Here is an 18,855-nt window from a genome sequence, read left to right as displayed (position 1 = left end):
ACCGAATTGACTGATGACCGCCATTGCTTCTAGACTGAATCTCCACTCTAAACATCCTTGGAGTTCCTTGCATATTCTCATTGTGAATGCATCATCTACTTGGATATACTCCACATAACTATTCTGCAATTGTAGGCACGAATAAAATTCATAGCTTTTCACATCATCAAGGAAATTCTCTAATCTAGGGAGTCCTGGCCACAATTGTAGGGAAGCCAACATATATATCAAGAAAGAAGACATATAAAATAAATTGTAAAACTTAGCCATACTGAGAGCCCTAGACGGATGCTCACTTACCTCATACGCCCAGTCAACATATTGTGTATTCGAGCAAATAACCTACACCAAAAAGAAGTATTGTTCTACAAAATTAAGGGCTTCTACCTCACCTTTAAGTCGATGCAAGAGGACCAAAATGTCCACAATCTCAGGCTTGAGATCAGTGCCGAAAAGAGTTTTAGGGACCTTACTCTTAGCTCCCCTTGGCTTTTGGAACCAAGAACTCATGATCTCTTTTCGCCACACCATCTTCTTCAGAGAGAATTCAGACATAGCTTCTCCAATTGTTAATTTAGAGAACTCCTCTCATTCTGAAATCCACAAGCAGTTCACTACCACTTATCTATCAATTTAGATTAGCACTATTTGATCTGGTAGTAATTTTTTTTTTTATCGGGATTGTAGTGATTGATGCATTCAATAATCAACTCTAGACCTTGTACTGCTACTGAAAATCGGGCTGCCTCTACTAATTCACTTCCTTGAAGTTTGTCTGTTATGGGGTGAATTGGCTCCATCCTTAGTCTCCTTTGGAAGTCTTGCATGTCAAAGAAGCGAAGTGAAGTGTCTGTGATATTCTGCCATGTAGACTTGATTCCATGCAACCCATCAAAACTAGTGAATCTTTTTGCCATTTTGTCTGATATAAAGGTAAACTAAAATCTAATAATTGCAAATAGTGCAAAGAGTGAATCTTGTAACTTTGAAGATTTTTTGGAAGCACTATTCAGCATAAGAGTTCAAAAGAGAAAGCAATAATTTGAAAATCTGTTACACTTATCACTATATAAGAACTCTTAATCTGTCTGTTGATTTCATGATCCGCGCCACACGAGAAAATCTAAGGATAAATCTGTTGAATTAGTAAATGTGATGGTTCTAATGGATTTTTCCCTGTCTTTTCACTATTCCCATTGGCCCAATGGTAACTTTTTACTTACTTTCCCATATTTACCTTGTTTCGAAGAAATAGAAACAGAGTTCTCCTTGGGAAGAAATTCGTCTGACTGGATTCTATTTAAAATACCTTCACAAATTCAACTGATTTGCTTCAAATATTTTTTCCAAAACATCCTGTGATCAATTTACACAATTATTATGCTTTCCAGAACAATTTTCTATTACTTGCGAAAAATCGCTATCGAGGGTAGAAAGCCTGCAAAGGAGAAGGCGATTTTCACTTTTCCGCTTGTACCCTTGTTTTACCTTCTCTGCCCTAATCACTTTACTTTAAGCCTCAAAAAAAAAAAAATGGCTTCACGAGTGAAAGATGGGACCCATTGACTCACTTTACCTTTTCACAAATGCCTTTTCAGAAAACTGACTTCTTGGTTCGAAACTTGCCGAGGAGAAGTTGTTTCTGAGTTTTCTGTTGATGCTTTTTTTTAATCATCTTAGTGAGTTTTGAATGATTCCCGCAGTGAAAACATGGCAATACTTGAATGATCTATCTATAACATAATTTTTCTCTCTTCATTTAAACTCGCAAACCGCATTTGTGATCTTGGCGGAGTTTCACCTTCGAGGTGCGAAAACCTGCCAAAGTGAAGATGAAACTAGATTTTTCGCCATTTCAATTTTCTTCATGTCCGAAACAAAATGAGCTACAAGTAGTTCAGCTGAAGTAACATAATTCAAGAATCTCCATCGAGCAAGGTCCTAAACTACCCAAAAGACTCGTGATGATAAAGAAAACCCACCTAGTCATACAATGCAGGAGAAGGGAAAAAGATGAAAACCCAGTGGGGTTACTTATCACTTGAGGAAGAATGGACCAATGGACTCGACCAGACTAAACACAATACAAGTTAGTTTCCACTTTGCAAAATTGGTACAAAATGAAAGGTGGGGCAACAATTATATAAATTTTTCATTATGAATACCTTGTTCAATGCTCATGCTATCTCATACAATGAAGCTAATTATCCCACAACTCTCTTATTTTCTTCTTTACTGGAACATTGAAGAAAAGTGATACAAAAATTACAGATGGCATAAACATCACACTTAGCTTCATTTCAACACTAAAAGTGTTAAATAGTCAAAGTTGACTTATTTTTTCCAATCTTAATTTTCTCCATAGTGTGTGATGTTTATGGATGGCCCAAAAATCATTACTCTTGCTTTCCAATCGAGTTTCTCTCAATCTTTGTCTGATAAAGATTCTTTGCCCTTGGTTTTTCCTTGCAATGCCAGCAAGAGATCATGCTTAATAAGAAGTGACTCCATTGACACTTTTCATAACCCAAAATTCTAACCTATAAGCCTTTCGATTTTCCATTTGTTTGCATCATCCACACGACTTTGAAAAACCTTCAACAGTTTTTTTTTTTTAAAATCAAATCAACATCTCTGAACTCAATTCAAGTTACTTCATCACTGGTTACCCCTTTTTGCATCATCCACACGACTTCGAAAAACCTTCAACAATTTTTTTAAAAAAAAATCAAATCAACATCTCTGAACTCAATACAAGTTACCGAGTTGAAGAAATTACAGAAATTAAATAAAAATCAGAATATGCAAGAGAAAATCAACTCTACAAGCAAGAGAAATCTCTTTCATTCAAATAATTTAGAGTCCTACAATACACAGCAGCCCAACCCATGTTTAACATTCTCTTTTCCCAGTCCGAAAAGAGAACAGAACACTACATAACCGTCGCAGCTTAATTGGAAGATGAAACGATGTCGGAATCCCAAATGTCATCGGTTACCAAAGAACAGGTAATGGCTGAATAAATCAGAACCATTACAGTTTCAGGGGTCCAAAACAGTTAAATAACTCAATATATTTGGAGCACTATATGAATTTATGGGAACGTTTTGTTTGTAGTAGTCTGAGGGACACCGCATGGTTTCGTGCAAGAAAAATGTTGACACCAAGGTGTCACTCGTGTTCTGTCCATTAACTAATTCATTAGTGCAGTTTGGGCCACAGACATTTATAACTTGCACTATCAGGTTCACACTACAAGAGGAGATTATATCAACAACCAAGAGTTTACGCAAAACAAGAGAAACAGTAGTAATAAAGGGTTCACACCAGAAGAGGGGATTGTATCAGCAACAAGAGGAGGGGTCAAATCTACTGGGTCAGGGAGGCTAAATTAATAGAAGCGTCACCTTATAGAGGGCCATTATCAAATTGTGAGGATTCGTTAGAGGGAGATTTGAATGTACGAGCAGTCAAATGATCATCATTTACATCATTCTACTAATTGGAAAAATCGTTTTGATGCATAAGGCAATGTGTAGCCAAATGACAAGGGTGCTGGCTAATCTCCAATAAAATGCATCAAAGATCAAAAAAATAAAGTCAAACATGATCCTTTTTTAGATTCACGAAAATACAGCGAAATTTTTTCAAAATTTTTGTTGTTTTCAATCACAAAATATATAGATGATGAAGATCAAATGTTGAAAATTTCAAAAAAAAATCATTAAGTTTTCTTTTTCTTTTTTTTTTAAATTTTGCCAATGGTACAATTTGTAGGGAGGATACCCACGTCCCCCCTACCATGAGAACCACCTCTCTAGGAAGGGGAGTGGAGATATGAAAGTCAACTAGAACAAAGGAAAGGTAGAGGCCCATCAAATTCAAAAAATTAATTGTATGATATTCTAGAGTGCTCATGGATATGTAAATGTTACATGGAGACATTTGATATTTGATAATTGGACGATATGTTTATTTAGCATACTAAAGATTTTAGATTTTAAATAATGTTAGGACTAACTCTCAAATCTTGCACTAAGAACACAAATAAAATATATTACAGTTTAATCAAAATAGATGGAGCAAAAAATATATTTGAATTTACATTTTCAAAATACATTCATTTTCATAAATTGTAAAATAATCTTTCATAATTTTTATATAAACATAAATAGAAAATAAGGCAAAAGCCTACAACACAATGGAAACATTGTGAGTCTCATATCTAAGAGGTGTTGGGTTCAAAGCTACTCGAGCTTTATAAGTAGAAATAATTAATAACAATACATAATAATAATTAAACTTGGCTTTAGCCTCTTTCTAATTAAAAAAAACATAAAACATAAATAGAAAATAATTATAAATCAAAATTCATTTCCCAAATTAATGAAAATGAAAAAAATGGTAGGAGAGAGCTTTGTAGTGGAGCATTCTAACTTTGCACCTCGCAAAATCTTATGTGGAGATTTCAAAACACACTCAACTTACATACTTGCTTACTTGTAGGTCCCTACTCAAAACATTTGGTTTGAGTCACCATTCAAATATGATGACACACTAACATTTCTTTTTGTGAGGTGTCCAAAATGGTCCCCGAAAAAAAAAAAGATCAATAGTTGTGCATTGAAGTCATGTTTATGGTGCATTGATGTGACATTGTTTGATTTCTTTTTTAAGATTTATTAAAATCTTTTTGGGGATAAGGATTGACATGGTTCCTTAAATGCTCCACTAGGAGGAACATATTACTCAACTACTATCCTCACTACCTAATCTAATATGGGACTATGTCCCATGTTAGTTATGTATTTAGCATTCTATAAAAGAAGGCCGAACCAAAATAAAATTTACAAAAAAAAGGTACAAAAATATGACAATTCTAATTTAGTACCTCTCAACCTCATGCATGACAACTTTGATTCCTTAAAAAAAGATATAATACATTACTTGATAATATTTCCACTCATAATAATAGGTGGCTATATTAAATCTTTTTCATTTTTTTATAATAACTTGTCTAGCAAGACCCATTATTATAATTAAGGTTTTAAGTTCATATCATCACACAAGCATGCCTACTGTCAAGGTATTTAAAAATACTTACAAAATTAATTCATAAATGTGCATTAATTAATGAAACTTGGTAGATTTTTAGAATCCATTAATTTAATTGTTATTGCTACTTCTCAATTAGTTGTTATACGAAACTTTTTAAAATCAACTTTTGAGATAGCGCTCTAGCATAAAAAATATGGTTCCAGATTTGATACAAATACAATCTAATCCCAAAACATTAACAATTAAATCGTTTACTAAGCTATTTTTTATTTGTTTAGTTATATATCATCACCTAATTTGTTTGTGTCAAAATCTAAGCATAAAAAGAGCATCTCATTCTATACAAATATCCATGATAACACCAATAATTTCATAATCACAACAACTATAGGTATACTTATACCTCTATAATCACAACTTTTAAACACAACAACTAAATCCTCTCCCTCGAAAACCCATATGATCCCAAAAGTTGATGCAACAAATTTATACAATTTAATCCCAAAACAAGAACAACTACTACTACTACTATTAAATTTTATAATAAGTTGTATTTTTTTTGTTCATTAACATATCATCATCTCATTTGTTTCTTATTAAAATCCAACCAAAAAGAGACCATATCCTTCTAAATAAATATGACGATAAGAGTAGTAACTTCAGAATCACAAAAACACTAGGGAAGATAATTGAATAGCCATCTAGACTAATTTTGCACATGTAGAGCTCCTAAACCATAAGTCTTGGATTTTGCTTCTTCTTTTTTTAATGTATCTTGGTAGGTGAGTTAAGAGCTTAAAGCTAGTGTTTCAACTTTTGGGTATTCATGAATCTTTTTGTATAGATCATCGAGTGCAAAGTGGTCTATATTATTGTACCAATAGTCATTCACTAAAAAATACCAGTACTTGTGGTCAAATGTTCTAGTAGTTTTTATAGAATGTCCAAAAAGTGGTGCACACGTGGACTACTTACCAACCAAAAATTTAAAACATGATTGATTATTAGTACATGTGTAATCGACTATTAATATACATGTGATCTACTATATAGGGGAAACAACTCAGTAGCCACCTAGGCTAGCTTCGTGCACCTACAGTTCCTAATATGCACGTTGAAATTTGCCAATTTTTTCAGTGAACCTTCATAGGTGAGTGAAGAGCTTAAAGCTAACCTTTTGGCTTTCCCACATTTACGAAGCTCTTTGTAGAACTCGTAGAGTGCGAGGTGGTCTAAAGGTGATATTTTAAATCATTCCCACCACTAATACCCCCCAATAGTTGTTATACTACTTTTTGGACAAATGGACCAATCTATAATCAAGAGACCTAAAAAATGAAAAGAAGGGAATGACTATCGGTGTTCATAGTGATTTATTTTAGCATCTTTGAGTGCTGGCTTTTTTTTGGATGGTAATGAGAGGAAAGATAACATCTAACATGGCAACATTGTGTATATTGACGACAACTGACTCATTTCCCTAGATAGATAGATAGATAGATAGATAAAAATTTAACGTCCATGAGGCTAAAAATAGCTTATGGGATAGCAAGACAACTCAAGCAGACTTAAGTAGCAATGTTCGTTGCTTGTGCAGGATGATGATGAGTCCACCCAATTGCTCAATGTACTCTTCGTTGAATAGGTTATGCCAAGAACTGTCACATATAGTGTCCGCAAATTTATCTCTACTACTCTTGTAGGCCTCACATTCTAAAATAAAGTGTTGTTCAGTTTCCACTTTCTCAGAATTGCAGAATCTGCAAATTCTCTCTTCCCAAGCCTCCTTTGGCCTCTTCTAACGTCCGGTCTCACAATGAAGTTGGTGAGAGTTGGTTCTCAGCTGAGCAACGAATTTTAGCCCTCCAAGAAATGTTGGCTCCTATGTATGCTTTTTGGAGTTGATCACAAGCGGGGTTGAACTCATTTATATAATATAATTTCTTCCTTCTGATCTCGCTTCCCCAATTTCTCTTGTAGAATTTCTCCATGACAAAGACCTTTATTTCTTTATTATTTGTGGGGCACATATTGAATTGAATATTCCATTTACTCATCCATTTGATGTTTTGTTGCATCCATGTCCTTTTTCGCTTACATAGTGTGTCACTAAAAACAACTTTAGGTCATCTATCCTCTTCCATTTTTTCAATTATTTTTAGATAGCTTAGAAGGCGAACCATAGCAAGTGCCTCAATAGGAGCAACCCCCATTTCACTTAGCATGATATCATATGGAACAGTGCTTTTGATCTTAAACTTGCTTGTGATCAAGCACTTTTGGATTCCTTCGATTTGTTTCCATTGTGCTATAGTAGTGTTGTTGGCCCATAATTCACACCCGTAAAGAACAACTGGCAGCACAAGAAGACCGAACAATGTTTGAATAGTTTTCCAATCCCACAACTCTGCTTCACGACACCTATTCTGAAGAGCATAAAAAGCCTTCCACCCACCTAATATCCTTTTATACCTGCAGCTAGACTAGCTTAGTTTTTTGTTGAAATCTATGCCAAGGTATTTATACTCCACAACTTCTTCAAGAACACTTCCATTGTAATAAAATTCATGTTGGTGTTGTTTTTTATTATTAGAGAAAATCATAACCTTAGTCTTGCTGATATTGACCTGCATCCCCACCATTCCGCAAAAGCGCTCAAGAGAAGATAGATGATCTTGCAAACCACAGGCAGATTTGGCAATTAAAATAAGATCGTCTGCATATAGGAGCAGCTTTATAACAAGTTCACCTAGCTAAATGCCTTTACCCTTTTGCATGTTTAACCACTCTTCCAATTTGTCAATATATAAACCAAACAAAGTAGGAGATAAAGGGCAACCCTGTTTGACCCCGATATTGCTCCTAAAACATTCTGAAATGCCATCTGAAGTTCTGATTTTAACTTTCACCTCTTCGTACATCCTATGAAGAGCAGCTCTGAGATGCATAGGAATCCCTAATTCTTCCATCCTAAACCAAAGCTTGTCTCTCGAGACGGTGTCAAAAGCCTTTTTAAAGTTGACAAAGCCTATATATATACTCATAAAGGACGAAGTGACAAATCCCGTACATTTCTTTGGCTATTTAACCACCGGCGTGACAAAAAGATGATAGATTATTAAAATCCATAACCGTTAATGAATCACTTCAATACAAATAACTTTATAATCACAACCACTATCCCTCCTTCCCCATTCTGACATTGAAAAATGGGGCTCTCCTTGGCCTTTGGCACCCATTTTCCCATAATTAGCCAAAATTTCTACCGAACTCTGTACTTCAACCGCAGTGTGCTAAACTCGAAAAACCAAACTCAAATTTTCAAAATTAAAGCCAATTTCACGATCTGCCCACACCAGAACGGTGTATAAATCCCTTCTGCAAATTCCACCGAATAACTTGTCCTCCAAAACAGTCCCCCCCAACAATTAACGCCAAACGGCGAACTTGATTCAAATCTCCCTACGCACCATATAAAATCCTTTCTCCCATTACAATCCAAACACCAGAGGAAGAAGATAAGCCAAAATGTTCATCACCAAGATCGCATCTTTAACTATTCTGCTAGCAATTCTGTCACATTCCGGCGGTTCCAATGCCTTGTGCAGGTGCCGAAGGGGCAAAGGCATGAGATCAAAAAGCCCATCGACAGTAAAATTCTACTACCACAACAATATGGACGAGACCAATGCAAACAAGGTGCCCATGATGGGGAGTAACGGCTACGGAAACACCGTTGTGTTCGACGACCCCCTAACGGTTGGGCCAACTCTGAATTCGACTGTGGTGGGAAGAGCGCAGGGCGTGTACACGGCTAGTTATGACCATTTGGGCGATTTCTTCGTTGCCTGGTTTGCTTTTACGGCATTTGTCCAGAGCCCCCGTTTGAACGGGAGTCTGACATTGGTGGGAGCGGCGGGTGGAATGCAGCAGGGAAGGGAGAAGATGAAGATGCCCGTTGTCAGCGGCACCGGCGATTTTGCATTTGCTACCGGTGTGGCTACCGTTCGGACGGACGCCGGTGCCTCTAATGCTACTTATATGCGCCTCTTCTTCAACATCGAGCTTTTCTATTGAGTGAAAAGGAAGGAGTTTTAATGGTGTTTCTTAGATTCAGCTGTGTAAGGAGTCTAGGGGCCTCGTATTGAAAGGTTTTCATTCATTCTTCTTGTTATGATTCTTGACTAAGAAATTTCGTGTAGTAAATTTGTTGTTGTGAAAGTTTTGGATTTTGAAAAGGTTGATTTCAATTGTGTTGGCTTTTAAATTTTTTACATGGTGGTCGTAGTGTTATGAATTTTGAGTAAGACACTTTCCATTCTTGATTTTGCTTAGGAACATTTTCTCAATTTCATTTGTAGACAACATTTTCTCAATTTCATTTGTAGACAACATTCGTAGTCCTTTGAATCTAGTTTCTAAATTACTAAATTTTTTTCAAAATGGTTTAGTTTTAGGTCCTCAAAAAAGGGGGCCACAAAAAGTGGTATTGTTTATTCCAAAAAAACATAGCACAGTACAAAGTGTGGCCCCCCTAAAATTTTAACTTTTTTTTAAAAATTTTTTAACCGCTTTGGTCAAAAGTTACTTAACACTATGTAGTTTATCCAAGATTTTTCGAGTAATTTTATAATGTCTATTTTTTTTTAACGAATTTTTTAACTAGACACATCCCAAAAACGTGAAATATCTGTGTGCTCCCCCTAGAAATAATTGAAAACTAATCTAAAATAAAAACTTTTTTTTTTTCAAAGTGTGTAGAATGGAGTCTAGTTTCTAAAAAACTAAGTTTTTACAAAATTCGATGAACGAGCTAAAATCTATAGCCCAATTAGTACATGGTGGTTTTTGACAAAAAATGAACATACATTCAAAATAAATTATAGATGAAAGGCTTGAAATAGTTCAAATTAAAAATAAATTATATGGTTAGATAGCTAACACAGAGACCTATAATGCTATGTAACCTGATCTTATCGATACCCAACCACAAGAAATCTTGAAGGGGAGCACAAAAGAAAAAATAATCATTTTTTGTGTGTTTGCTGGAAAACACATCTCAGGCATGTTCATCAAATCCAAACCTTTGGGTTGGATCTCCAAGGCAAAACCAAGCCTTAGGCTTGGGTTTGATTAAGGTTTAAATAGCGCATGCGCCCTATAGCGCACACGCACTATTTAAACCTCAACTCTAAATAGCGCATGCGTGCTATAGGGCGCAAGCACTATAGTGTGCACGCACTATTAAGATGTAAGTTGCAAAAGAGAACTAGGGGGGGGGGGGGGGATAGGGGAATGGCTATGTGTGTGCATGAAAAAGATAGAGAGAAATTAGGTGATAGGAGAGAGGAGAGAGTACAGGATGGGAGAGAGAAAGTGAGAAAGAGTAGGGGTGGCAAAGAGAGTATAGGATGAGAGAGAGAGAGAGAGAGAGAGAGAGAGAGAGTAGGGGTGGCAAAGAGAGGAAGTGTGAGAGAGAGTACAGGTGGAAAAGAGAGAGTGCGAGATGGGGGAAAGAGATTTAAAGTAGGGGATGGGAGAGAGAGAAAGTGTGAGAGAGAGTACAGGTTGGGAGAGAGAGATTAAGAGTAGGGGATGGAGGAGAGAGAGAGTAGGTGATGGGAGATAGAGTGGGAGAGGAAGAACTTGAGAGAGAGGAGGATGGGAGTGCATGTGTGTGAAAGAGAGAGAGTATGGAATGGGAGAGGGGGAAGAAAAAGTAGCTCAAGAGAGAGTAGGGGATGGAAGAGAGAGTAGGCGATGGGAGAGGGAGTGGGAGAGGGGGAGACAGGGGGGAATAGAAATGTGTGTAAGAGAGAAAGAGAGAGAGAGAGAGAGAGAGAGAGAGAGAGAGAGAGAGAGGAGGGGATAGGAGAGAGTGTGAAAATTTAAGAGAGACTAGAGGGTAGCAGAGAGAGAGAGAGAGAGAGAGAGAGAGAGAGAGTGAGAGAGTGGAGAGGGAGAGAGTAAGAGTGAGAGTGAGAGAGAGTAGGCAGTGGGAGAGGGAGTGGGAGAGGGAGAGCAAGTGAGAGAAAAAGTAGGGGATGGAAGAGGAGAGAGGGGGGATGGGTGTGTGTGTGTCAAAGAGAGAGAGTCAAGAATGAGAGAGGGGAGAGAGAGATAGAGAGAGTAGGCAATGGTAGAGGGATGGGAGAGAGAGAGAGAGAGAGAGAGAGAGAGAGAGAGAGAGAGAGAGAGAGAGAGAGAGAGAGATAGTAGGTGGTGGGAGAGGGAGTGGGAGGGAGAGAGAGGTGGAATGGAAGCATTTAAGAGAGATAGAGTAGGGGATGGGAGAGAGTAGGCAGTGGGACAAGGACTGAGAGAGAGGGGGGGGGGATGGAAATGTGTATTTATTTATAAGAGAGATAGAGTAAAGGATGGGAGAGAGTGTGAGAGTTTGAGAGAAAGTAGTAGGGGATGGGAGAGAGAGTGAGAGTAAGGGATGGGAGAGAGTGTGAGAGTTTGAGAGAAAGTAGTAGGGGATGGGAGAGAGAGTGAGAGTAAGGGATGGGGGAGAGAGAGAGAGAGAGAGAGAGAGAGAGAGAGTAGAGAGGAAGAAAGAGAACTTGAGAGAGATAGACAGTAGGTAGTAGGAGAGGGAGTGAGAGAGGGAGAGGGAGAGGGAGAGAAATAGGGGGGATGGGAGTGTGTGTGATAGATGTAGAGAGTAGGGGATGGGAGAGAAGAAGAAGAGTGGGGGGGATAAGAGTGTGTGTATCTATGAAAGTGAGAGAGTAGGGGATGGGAGAGAGTGTGAAAGTGTGAAATTAGGGGGTGGCAGAGAGAGAGTACGATGATGGGGGAGAGAAAGTAGGCGATGGGAGAGGAAAAGAGAGAGGGGAGATGGGAGTGTGTGTGTGTGTAAGAGAGATAGAGCATGGGATGGGAGAGAGAGAGTACGACGATGGGGGAGAGAAAGTAGGCGGTGGGAGAGGGAAAGAGAGAGGGGGGATGGGGGTGTATGTGTAAGAGAGATAGAGTAGGGGATGGGAGAGAGTGAGAGCATGAGAGAGTAGGGGATGGGAGAGGAGAGAGAGTAGGGGATGGGGGAGAGTGTGAGAGAGTAGGGGATGGGAGACGAGAGAGAGAGCAAGGGATGGGGGAGAGAAAGTAGGCGGTGGGAGAGAGAGTGGGAGAGGCAGAGAGAGCTTGTACAAGATGGGGGAGAGAGAGAGAGAGAGAGAGAGAGTAGAGAGGGAGAGAGAGAACTTGAGAGAGAGAGATAGTAGGTAGTAGTAGTGTGAGTGTGAGAGAGAGTAGGGGGTGGTAGAGAGAGTACAACGATGGGGGAGAGAAAGTAGGCAGTGGGAGAGGGAGAGAGAGGGGGGATGGGAATGTGTGTAAGAGTGACAAATTAGGGGATGGAAGATAAGAGAGAGAGTAGGGGATGGGGGAGAGAAATTAGGTGGTAGGAGGAGGGAGAGAGATAGGGGGGATAAGAGTGTGTGTGAGAGATCTAAAGAGCCAGGGATGGGAGAGGAGAGGCGGTGAGAGAGGTAGAGAGAGTAGGTGGTGGGAGAGGGAGAGAGAGAGAGAGTAAAGGATGGGAGAGAGTAGGAAGAGAGAGGGAGGGGATGGGAGAGAGAGTAGGGAGGATAGAGAGTAGGGAGGATGGGGAGTGATGTGTTTTGAGAAAGTAGGGGGTGGCAGAGAAAGAGTACAATGACGGGGGAGAGAAAGTAGGTAGTGGGAGAGGAAAATAGAGAGGTGGGATGGGAGTGTGTGTGTAAGAGAGAAAGAGCAAGGGATGGGACAGAGTGTGAGAGTGTGAGAGTAGGGGGTGGCAGAGAGAGAGAGTACGATGATGGGGAAGAGAAAGTAGGTGATGGGAGAGGGAAAGAGAGAGGGGGGGATGGGGGTGTATGTGTAAGAGAGATAGAGTAGGGGATTGTGAGAGAGTAGGGGATGGGAGATGAGAGAGAGAGAGCAGGGGATGGGGGAGAGAAAGTAGGCGATGGGAGAGAGAGTGGGAGAGGCAGAGAGAGCTTGTACAAGATGGGGGAGAGAGAGTAGAGATGGAGAGAGAGAACTTGAAAGAGAGAGATAGTAGGTAGTAGTAGTGTGAGGGTGAGAGAGAGTACGATGATGGGGGAGAGAAAATAGGCGGCGGGAGAGGGAGAGAGAGGGGGAATGGGAATGTGTGTAAGAGAGACAAAGTAGGGGATGGGAGAGAAGAGAGAGAGAGTAGGGGATGGGGGAGAGAAATTAGGTGGTAGGAGAGGGAGAGGGAGAGAGATAGGGGGGATAAGAGTGTGTGTGAGAGATCTAAAGAGTCGGGGATAGGAGAGGAGAGGGGGTGAGAGAGGTAGAGAGAGTAGGTGGTGGGAGAGGGAGGGTGAGAGAGAGTAAAGGATGGGAGAGAGTAGGAAGAGAGAGAGGGAGGGGATGGGAGAGAGAGTAGGGAGGATAGAGAGTAGGGAGGATGGGGAGTGATGTGTTTTGAGATAGTGCGTACGCGCTTTGTAGTGCGTACGCGCTATAGTGCATATGCACTATCTCAAATCACCAAAAAATGGTCAAAAACCAACCTTGGGGCCCATTTCATCCATTTTTAACTTTTGGTCTGTTATGCTCTCTGTTATTCCGACAAAAAACACGGGTTTCAACATCTAGCAAACACTATTTCAACACTTTTGGAAGCTAGCAAACACCAAATTCAATCATTGGATACGTGATTTGAAGAATTTTTGAATATTCTTTTAATAGAAAAGGTTAGTGCAATCCATTTTAAATATTGTTTGTCGATATATAGATACAAATTTGATTATAATTTGATATGTTATGTAATATATAGTGAATTCATTAAAAATTGTATGTTTGAATGAAATGTTATTTCGAAATGGTTAGAAATTTGACAAGTCATTTGATATATATTGTGTATTCATTCAAATAATTATAATTTTTATATGTAATTGAATAATTTGTAATTTACACATTTTAAGTAATTCGGATGTTTGAATAATTTGACATGTAGAAATCATCATCATGCCAAGGAAGAAACCAAAGATTCAAACAAATGCAGATAGGGAGAGAGATTTGACAATTGAAAGAGATAAAATGAAATTACTACGTGAACAAAGAAAATTGCAAAGCAATGATGAAGAATTAACTTTCAAACAGGATCAAGAACCACCAGTACAAAGAAACAAGGAGGAAGAATTAGAAAGACAAAGAGAACGAATGAGATTGTTACACTTAAGAAGACAATTGAATTGTGAAGCTACACCATCCTCCAATGTTGGAGTCATATCGTCCGCTACACCATCTTCGAATGTTGGAGTCATATCATCCACTGCACCATCTTTCAATGTTGAAGTCATATCATCCTCTCATGTTGAAGAGACACTAATTTATAGATCCAACAATATACACACTCCATCATGTCATGCTGAAAGCACAACATCAACACATCAAGTAGGTGATATTCCATCTTTTACATCTTATTGCCAAGGCACATCATCTTCAATTCAAGGTACGCAATACACTCAACCTTATATTGATGTTCAAAATGTTGAGAGAATTGAAAAGATTAGAACACCTTCTAGAATTCATTTTAGAAAACCAAAATATTTGATTGATATTGATACTAACATATTGAAATCAATGCCTAACAAGATTAGCAAGCATACTTGTCAAAGAAAAGTTAATCATGTGTGGAGATTATTTTTTGAAGAATTAAATATTACAGGTCAATGCCAATTATTTGTTGAAATGATGAGGAATTTGAAATTTAGGCCTATCATGAAGATTCTTGGGCTAAGAATGATGGATGATTCAAATGAAAGAAATATTGTAAAGAATCTAATGAGTGCTTATGACAAAGTGGGTTCTAAATCATGCACCAAATATAGTAATATCACAAGACGAGTACTCACATCGACAATAGTAAGCAGCCAAATGAAGAAAGCTCAACTCATGAGAAAGACAAGAAAAACATTAAAAATTGGTAGAGGTACCTTAAGGAGAGCCATGCTAAGGCATGAGAGATTAGAAGATCCAACAAAAAATGAGTTATGGACATTTAGCGGTAGACTACCGCGAAAGGATAAAGAAATTAGTGAAGCCTTGAAATCATTGATCGAAGATTTTTGAAAAAATAACACACGTGTTTCTCCTAATCAAAGAGATGTTGTAAGAAGGAGGATTGGTAGCCGAAATCGCGAGCCACATGCGAAACATTTTTTGGACTCAACTCAGACACAATTTTTTGCAAAATTTATTGGTATGTATCCTCAAATTCGAATAAGTCAAAGATTTTTTGAGATGGGTAAACCTTTTTATGTAAAAATAAATCACACACGCACAACTTTTTGTTGTAGGATACATATTGAATTTTCTAACCATTTTGATGTTTTTAGGCACATATGCGTAGTTTTGCATTCTCAGTTTGTTTTGCAGGATTGTGACATAAAAGAGCCACCAATATCTTCAAGGGAATTCATATCCAACATTTTATGTGAAATAGGGGATAGCCAACAATTTTACAAGACATCATGCTTGGATGGTACGTGCTTATTTTGCGGTTCTTTGCAACTTTTATCAACTTGTCAACATATGGATAGTACACATGCAATTGGAAATGAAATAGTAGATTACGGAAAATTCAAGAGAGTGACATATGCTCTAAAAGATGGGAAACATGGTAAAAGATGTGATTTAGTTATTGAAAAGATTCCAGTGTATGAGTTCATGAAGATTTTTCGTGAAAATATTATGTACGAGTATGCAAGGCATACCCATAGAGCTCGATGGTTGGATTTGCAATTCAAGTTGTGCAAGGATATGTTTCCATTGGATACCATTGTTTCTATTATAGATTTTGCAAAGAACTACACACTACAACCACAAAATGAGGTGCAAGCAAAGTATTATACATCTCAACAGGTTTCTATATTTGTTCACATAACATTCATGCATTCACCTACAAGTACAGAGGATGACAGGAAGATTTTGAGGGAGTACCATTTTTACATCAGCGATGATCGATCACATTCTATGGAGTTTGTACATGGTTGTTTTCAACTATTTTATGGAGATTTGGCTAACAGGGGCATACCATATCGTCAACACATTATTTGGTCAGACAATTGTCCATCTCAATTCAAGAATGCATGGATGTTCTATTGGTTGAGCAGGATGCACAGGTTGTGTAGAATTCAATATATGTGGAATTTCACAGAGGCTGGTCATGGTAAGGGAGAGCACGATGGTGCAGGCGCATGCATTAAAAGAGCCTTGGCTCGTGAAGAACTAAAGTAAAAAGATGGAGCAATATTGATAGATGCAAAATCCATCGTCCAATGGTGTAACGCTACAATGGGTCCAAGTAAGGAAGGTGAGTCTACAGTTCGTAGATTTTTTTGGTTGATAGATAATACTAACATTGCACCATATCAAGATTGTTGCACACTAATAGGATCTAGTGAGTTACACTCTTTTAGAAGCTCTAATGCAGGTTCATGGAGTATCCACACACGAAAAATGGCATGCTATTGTCCATCATGTGCAGAGGAAAATTGGGATGACTGAGTCAACTGAATGGGTGGACAAATGGGATATATGGGTTTTGGACCCAATTGACACCTATCATCCCCCACAAGCATTGGAAATGGTAGAGATGGATTCATCTATTGACTTTGACCGCTTGTCAGATTTAGTGCAACCTGGTAAAATATATATATATATATATCTATATATATATATATATATATATATCTATATATATATATATATATCTTTGTAATTTCAATATGTAACTTTATAACTTTTACCCAAGTATTTTCTGAATTAATGACCGCATTTTGTACATTTGTCACTCCAGGCCATGTTTTTGATGTTATTGCACCTGAAGACAATGAAGAAGGGACAGATTATTATTTGTGTTGTTGTGTTGAAGCCAAACAAAAATTGGATCACTCGGTTATAGATGGTGAAGGTTTAGAATACCATGTCGATGCGGTGGTTGTAACAGGCACATGGCTTAGATGATATCCTATGAAGAATCCTAACTTGTGGTTATTCGAGGATTGGCAAACAGAGAGGAAGATTCTTCATTATTCAAACCTTGTTGTTGCATCAAATATCCACTTGATAAAATATGGTGGAAAACCACATAATAAGATTCTTTGAAAAGTTCGTGAGTTAGACCATTTGAGACATTAAAATATCGAGCAGATCCAGTTGGCTCATTAGATTGAATTGGGAGAGAGAGAGAAAAAGTGATCAATTGGATCCAAATACAATGTTACAACCTCTTCCCCAAGACTATCACATGACTAAGGTGGACCGTATTTTTATGATGTGTAAGTGATGAGATTTAGTTTTGATTTGTTTAGAATATAGATACATTATTTGAATTTATATTAGATTCTTTAATAGGACCCATTTTTTTAATCTTATCTTAGATTTGTTATTGTGCTGATTCTTCATTTGTAGGTCACCAAAGAAGAGGGCTAATAAAGTTGACACACAAGTGATAAAGGGTGAGATGCCAAAATCATCTGCGAAATGGTATTATCAATTCACATCCTCAATATTTATTAGTGTTCTTTGTTCAAGTACCATTGTATGATAATCATCTTATGTCTAGAATTGTAGAGGTTAAATTATGTCAATACTAAGGTTTGTAGCATCAATACTAAGGTTTTTAGCATCAATTGGTCACACTAAGTATAGTAGTTGTATCATGAATCCTTCTGAACCAATATGACTAAGATTCTTGGAAGAAGACTAAACCATATCATCTGTCTACTCCCTCTTTATATAAGAGTTTGTCAAACAATGAGAATGAAACATTGATTATTTCTCCCCCCTCAATGTAAAATTCTCATTGATTGCATTTTGTAAAGTTTTAAGTCACTATCAACCTCTATATCATTGTATTCTTCTTATCATCAAATTACACAACAATGAGAATATGAACGATGACTTCTTCACATGAACTTGACAATTATAAATGCTACACCTTAATAAATGTTTGGGCTTGGTCTTTACCATTCGAGCTTATAATACAATACATTGGCTTCATTTTTATCTGGAAGTATTTATTATGTTTGTTCCAAAAGTCATTCTTCATTTGCCAATATGAAAATGCGACTATCATGAAAGGCATAGTCTTATAATTTGTAATTTGTATAATGGTATAAAAGCTTGGTTGTGGGTTTGAATCCATTGCCCCCATGATGCTCCTTCTCATGCATTTATTCTATTTATTCTTCTACCTCCTCCTCCGCTTGGCCATTTTGCAACACCATCTGGATGGAACTCTAGCCTTCCTCAAAACCATTATACATGACCTCTCCTTCTTCAAGATATTCTATAAAAAGTTCCTCAACCCTTGAACCTTTCAAAACCCCAATCTCAATGGAAGGCTTCTAGACCAAAGGAAATAGTAGATCCGGTTCTTTAAGAGAAAGAGACAACAAATCCAATTTTCTAGTGACTAGATGGAAAATTGGGGAAATCATTTCAATTAGTTGTAAATCGAAAGGAATTATAAGTAAACTATATCAATATAATAAGAAACTTAGTAATTATATCAATATAATTTAATTACTAAGGAAATAAATTTATTACTCTAACATATAGTACATTATTTTGCAGACAAAGGTGTTGAATTTGATGCTTAACAGATTTACATACATGTGTAATAAATAATAAGTGTTGTAGCTGTGGGATCAACACTATAAAATGAAGGATGTCATACTACATTCACAGAGGTACCAAAATATTTTATTTGATATGGAGACAAAAGAAAATGTGTATTCTTCATAACTGCATTTGAGTCTCATATATTAT

At 37.6% G+C, this 18,855-nt stretch overlaps 1 protein-coding gene across 1 annotated transcript; it reads left to right on the top strand.

The window, feature by feature from the left end:
• Positions 1-8,586: 8,586 nt before the first annotated feature.
• LOC149536006 (dirigent protein 5-like) lies at positions 8,587-9,135 on the top strand. The gene has a single exon (XM_089806217.1). The coding sequence runs from the start codon at positions 8,587-8,589 to the stop codon at positions 9,133-9,135; it is 549 nt and encodes a 182-aa protein (XP_089662343.1).
• Positions 9,136-18,855: the final 9,720 nt, after the last annotated feature.

The sequence above is a fragment of the Cupressus sempervirens genome, chromosome 10 (assembly GCF_028749045.1).
Source record: "Cupressus sempervirens isolate cs-2001-9-10 chromosome 10, ASM2874904v1, whole genome shotgun sequence".
NCBI classification, from domain to species: domain Eukaryota; kingdom Viridiplantae; phylum Streptophyta; class Pinopsida; order Cupressales; family Cupressaceae; genus Cupressus; species Cupressus sempervirens.
This window is presented reverse-complemented; position numbering and strand designations above follow the sequence as displayed.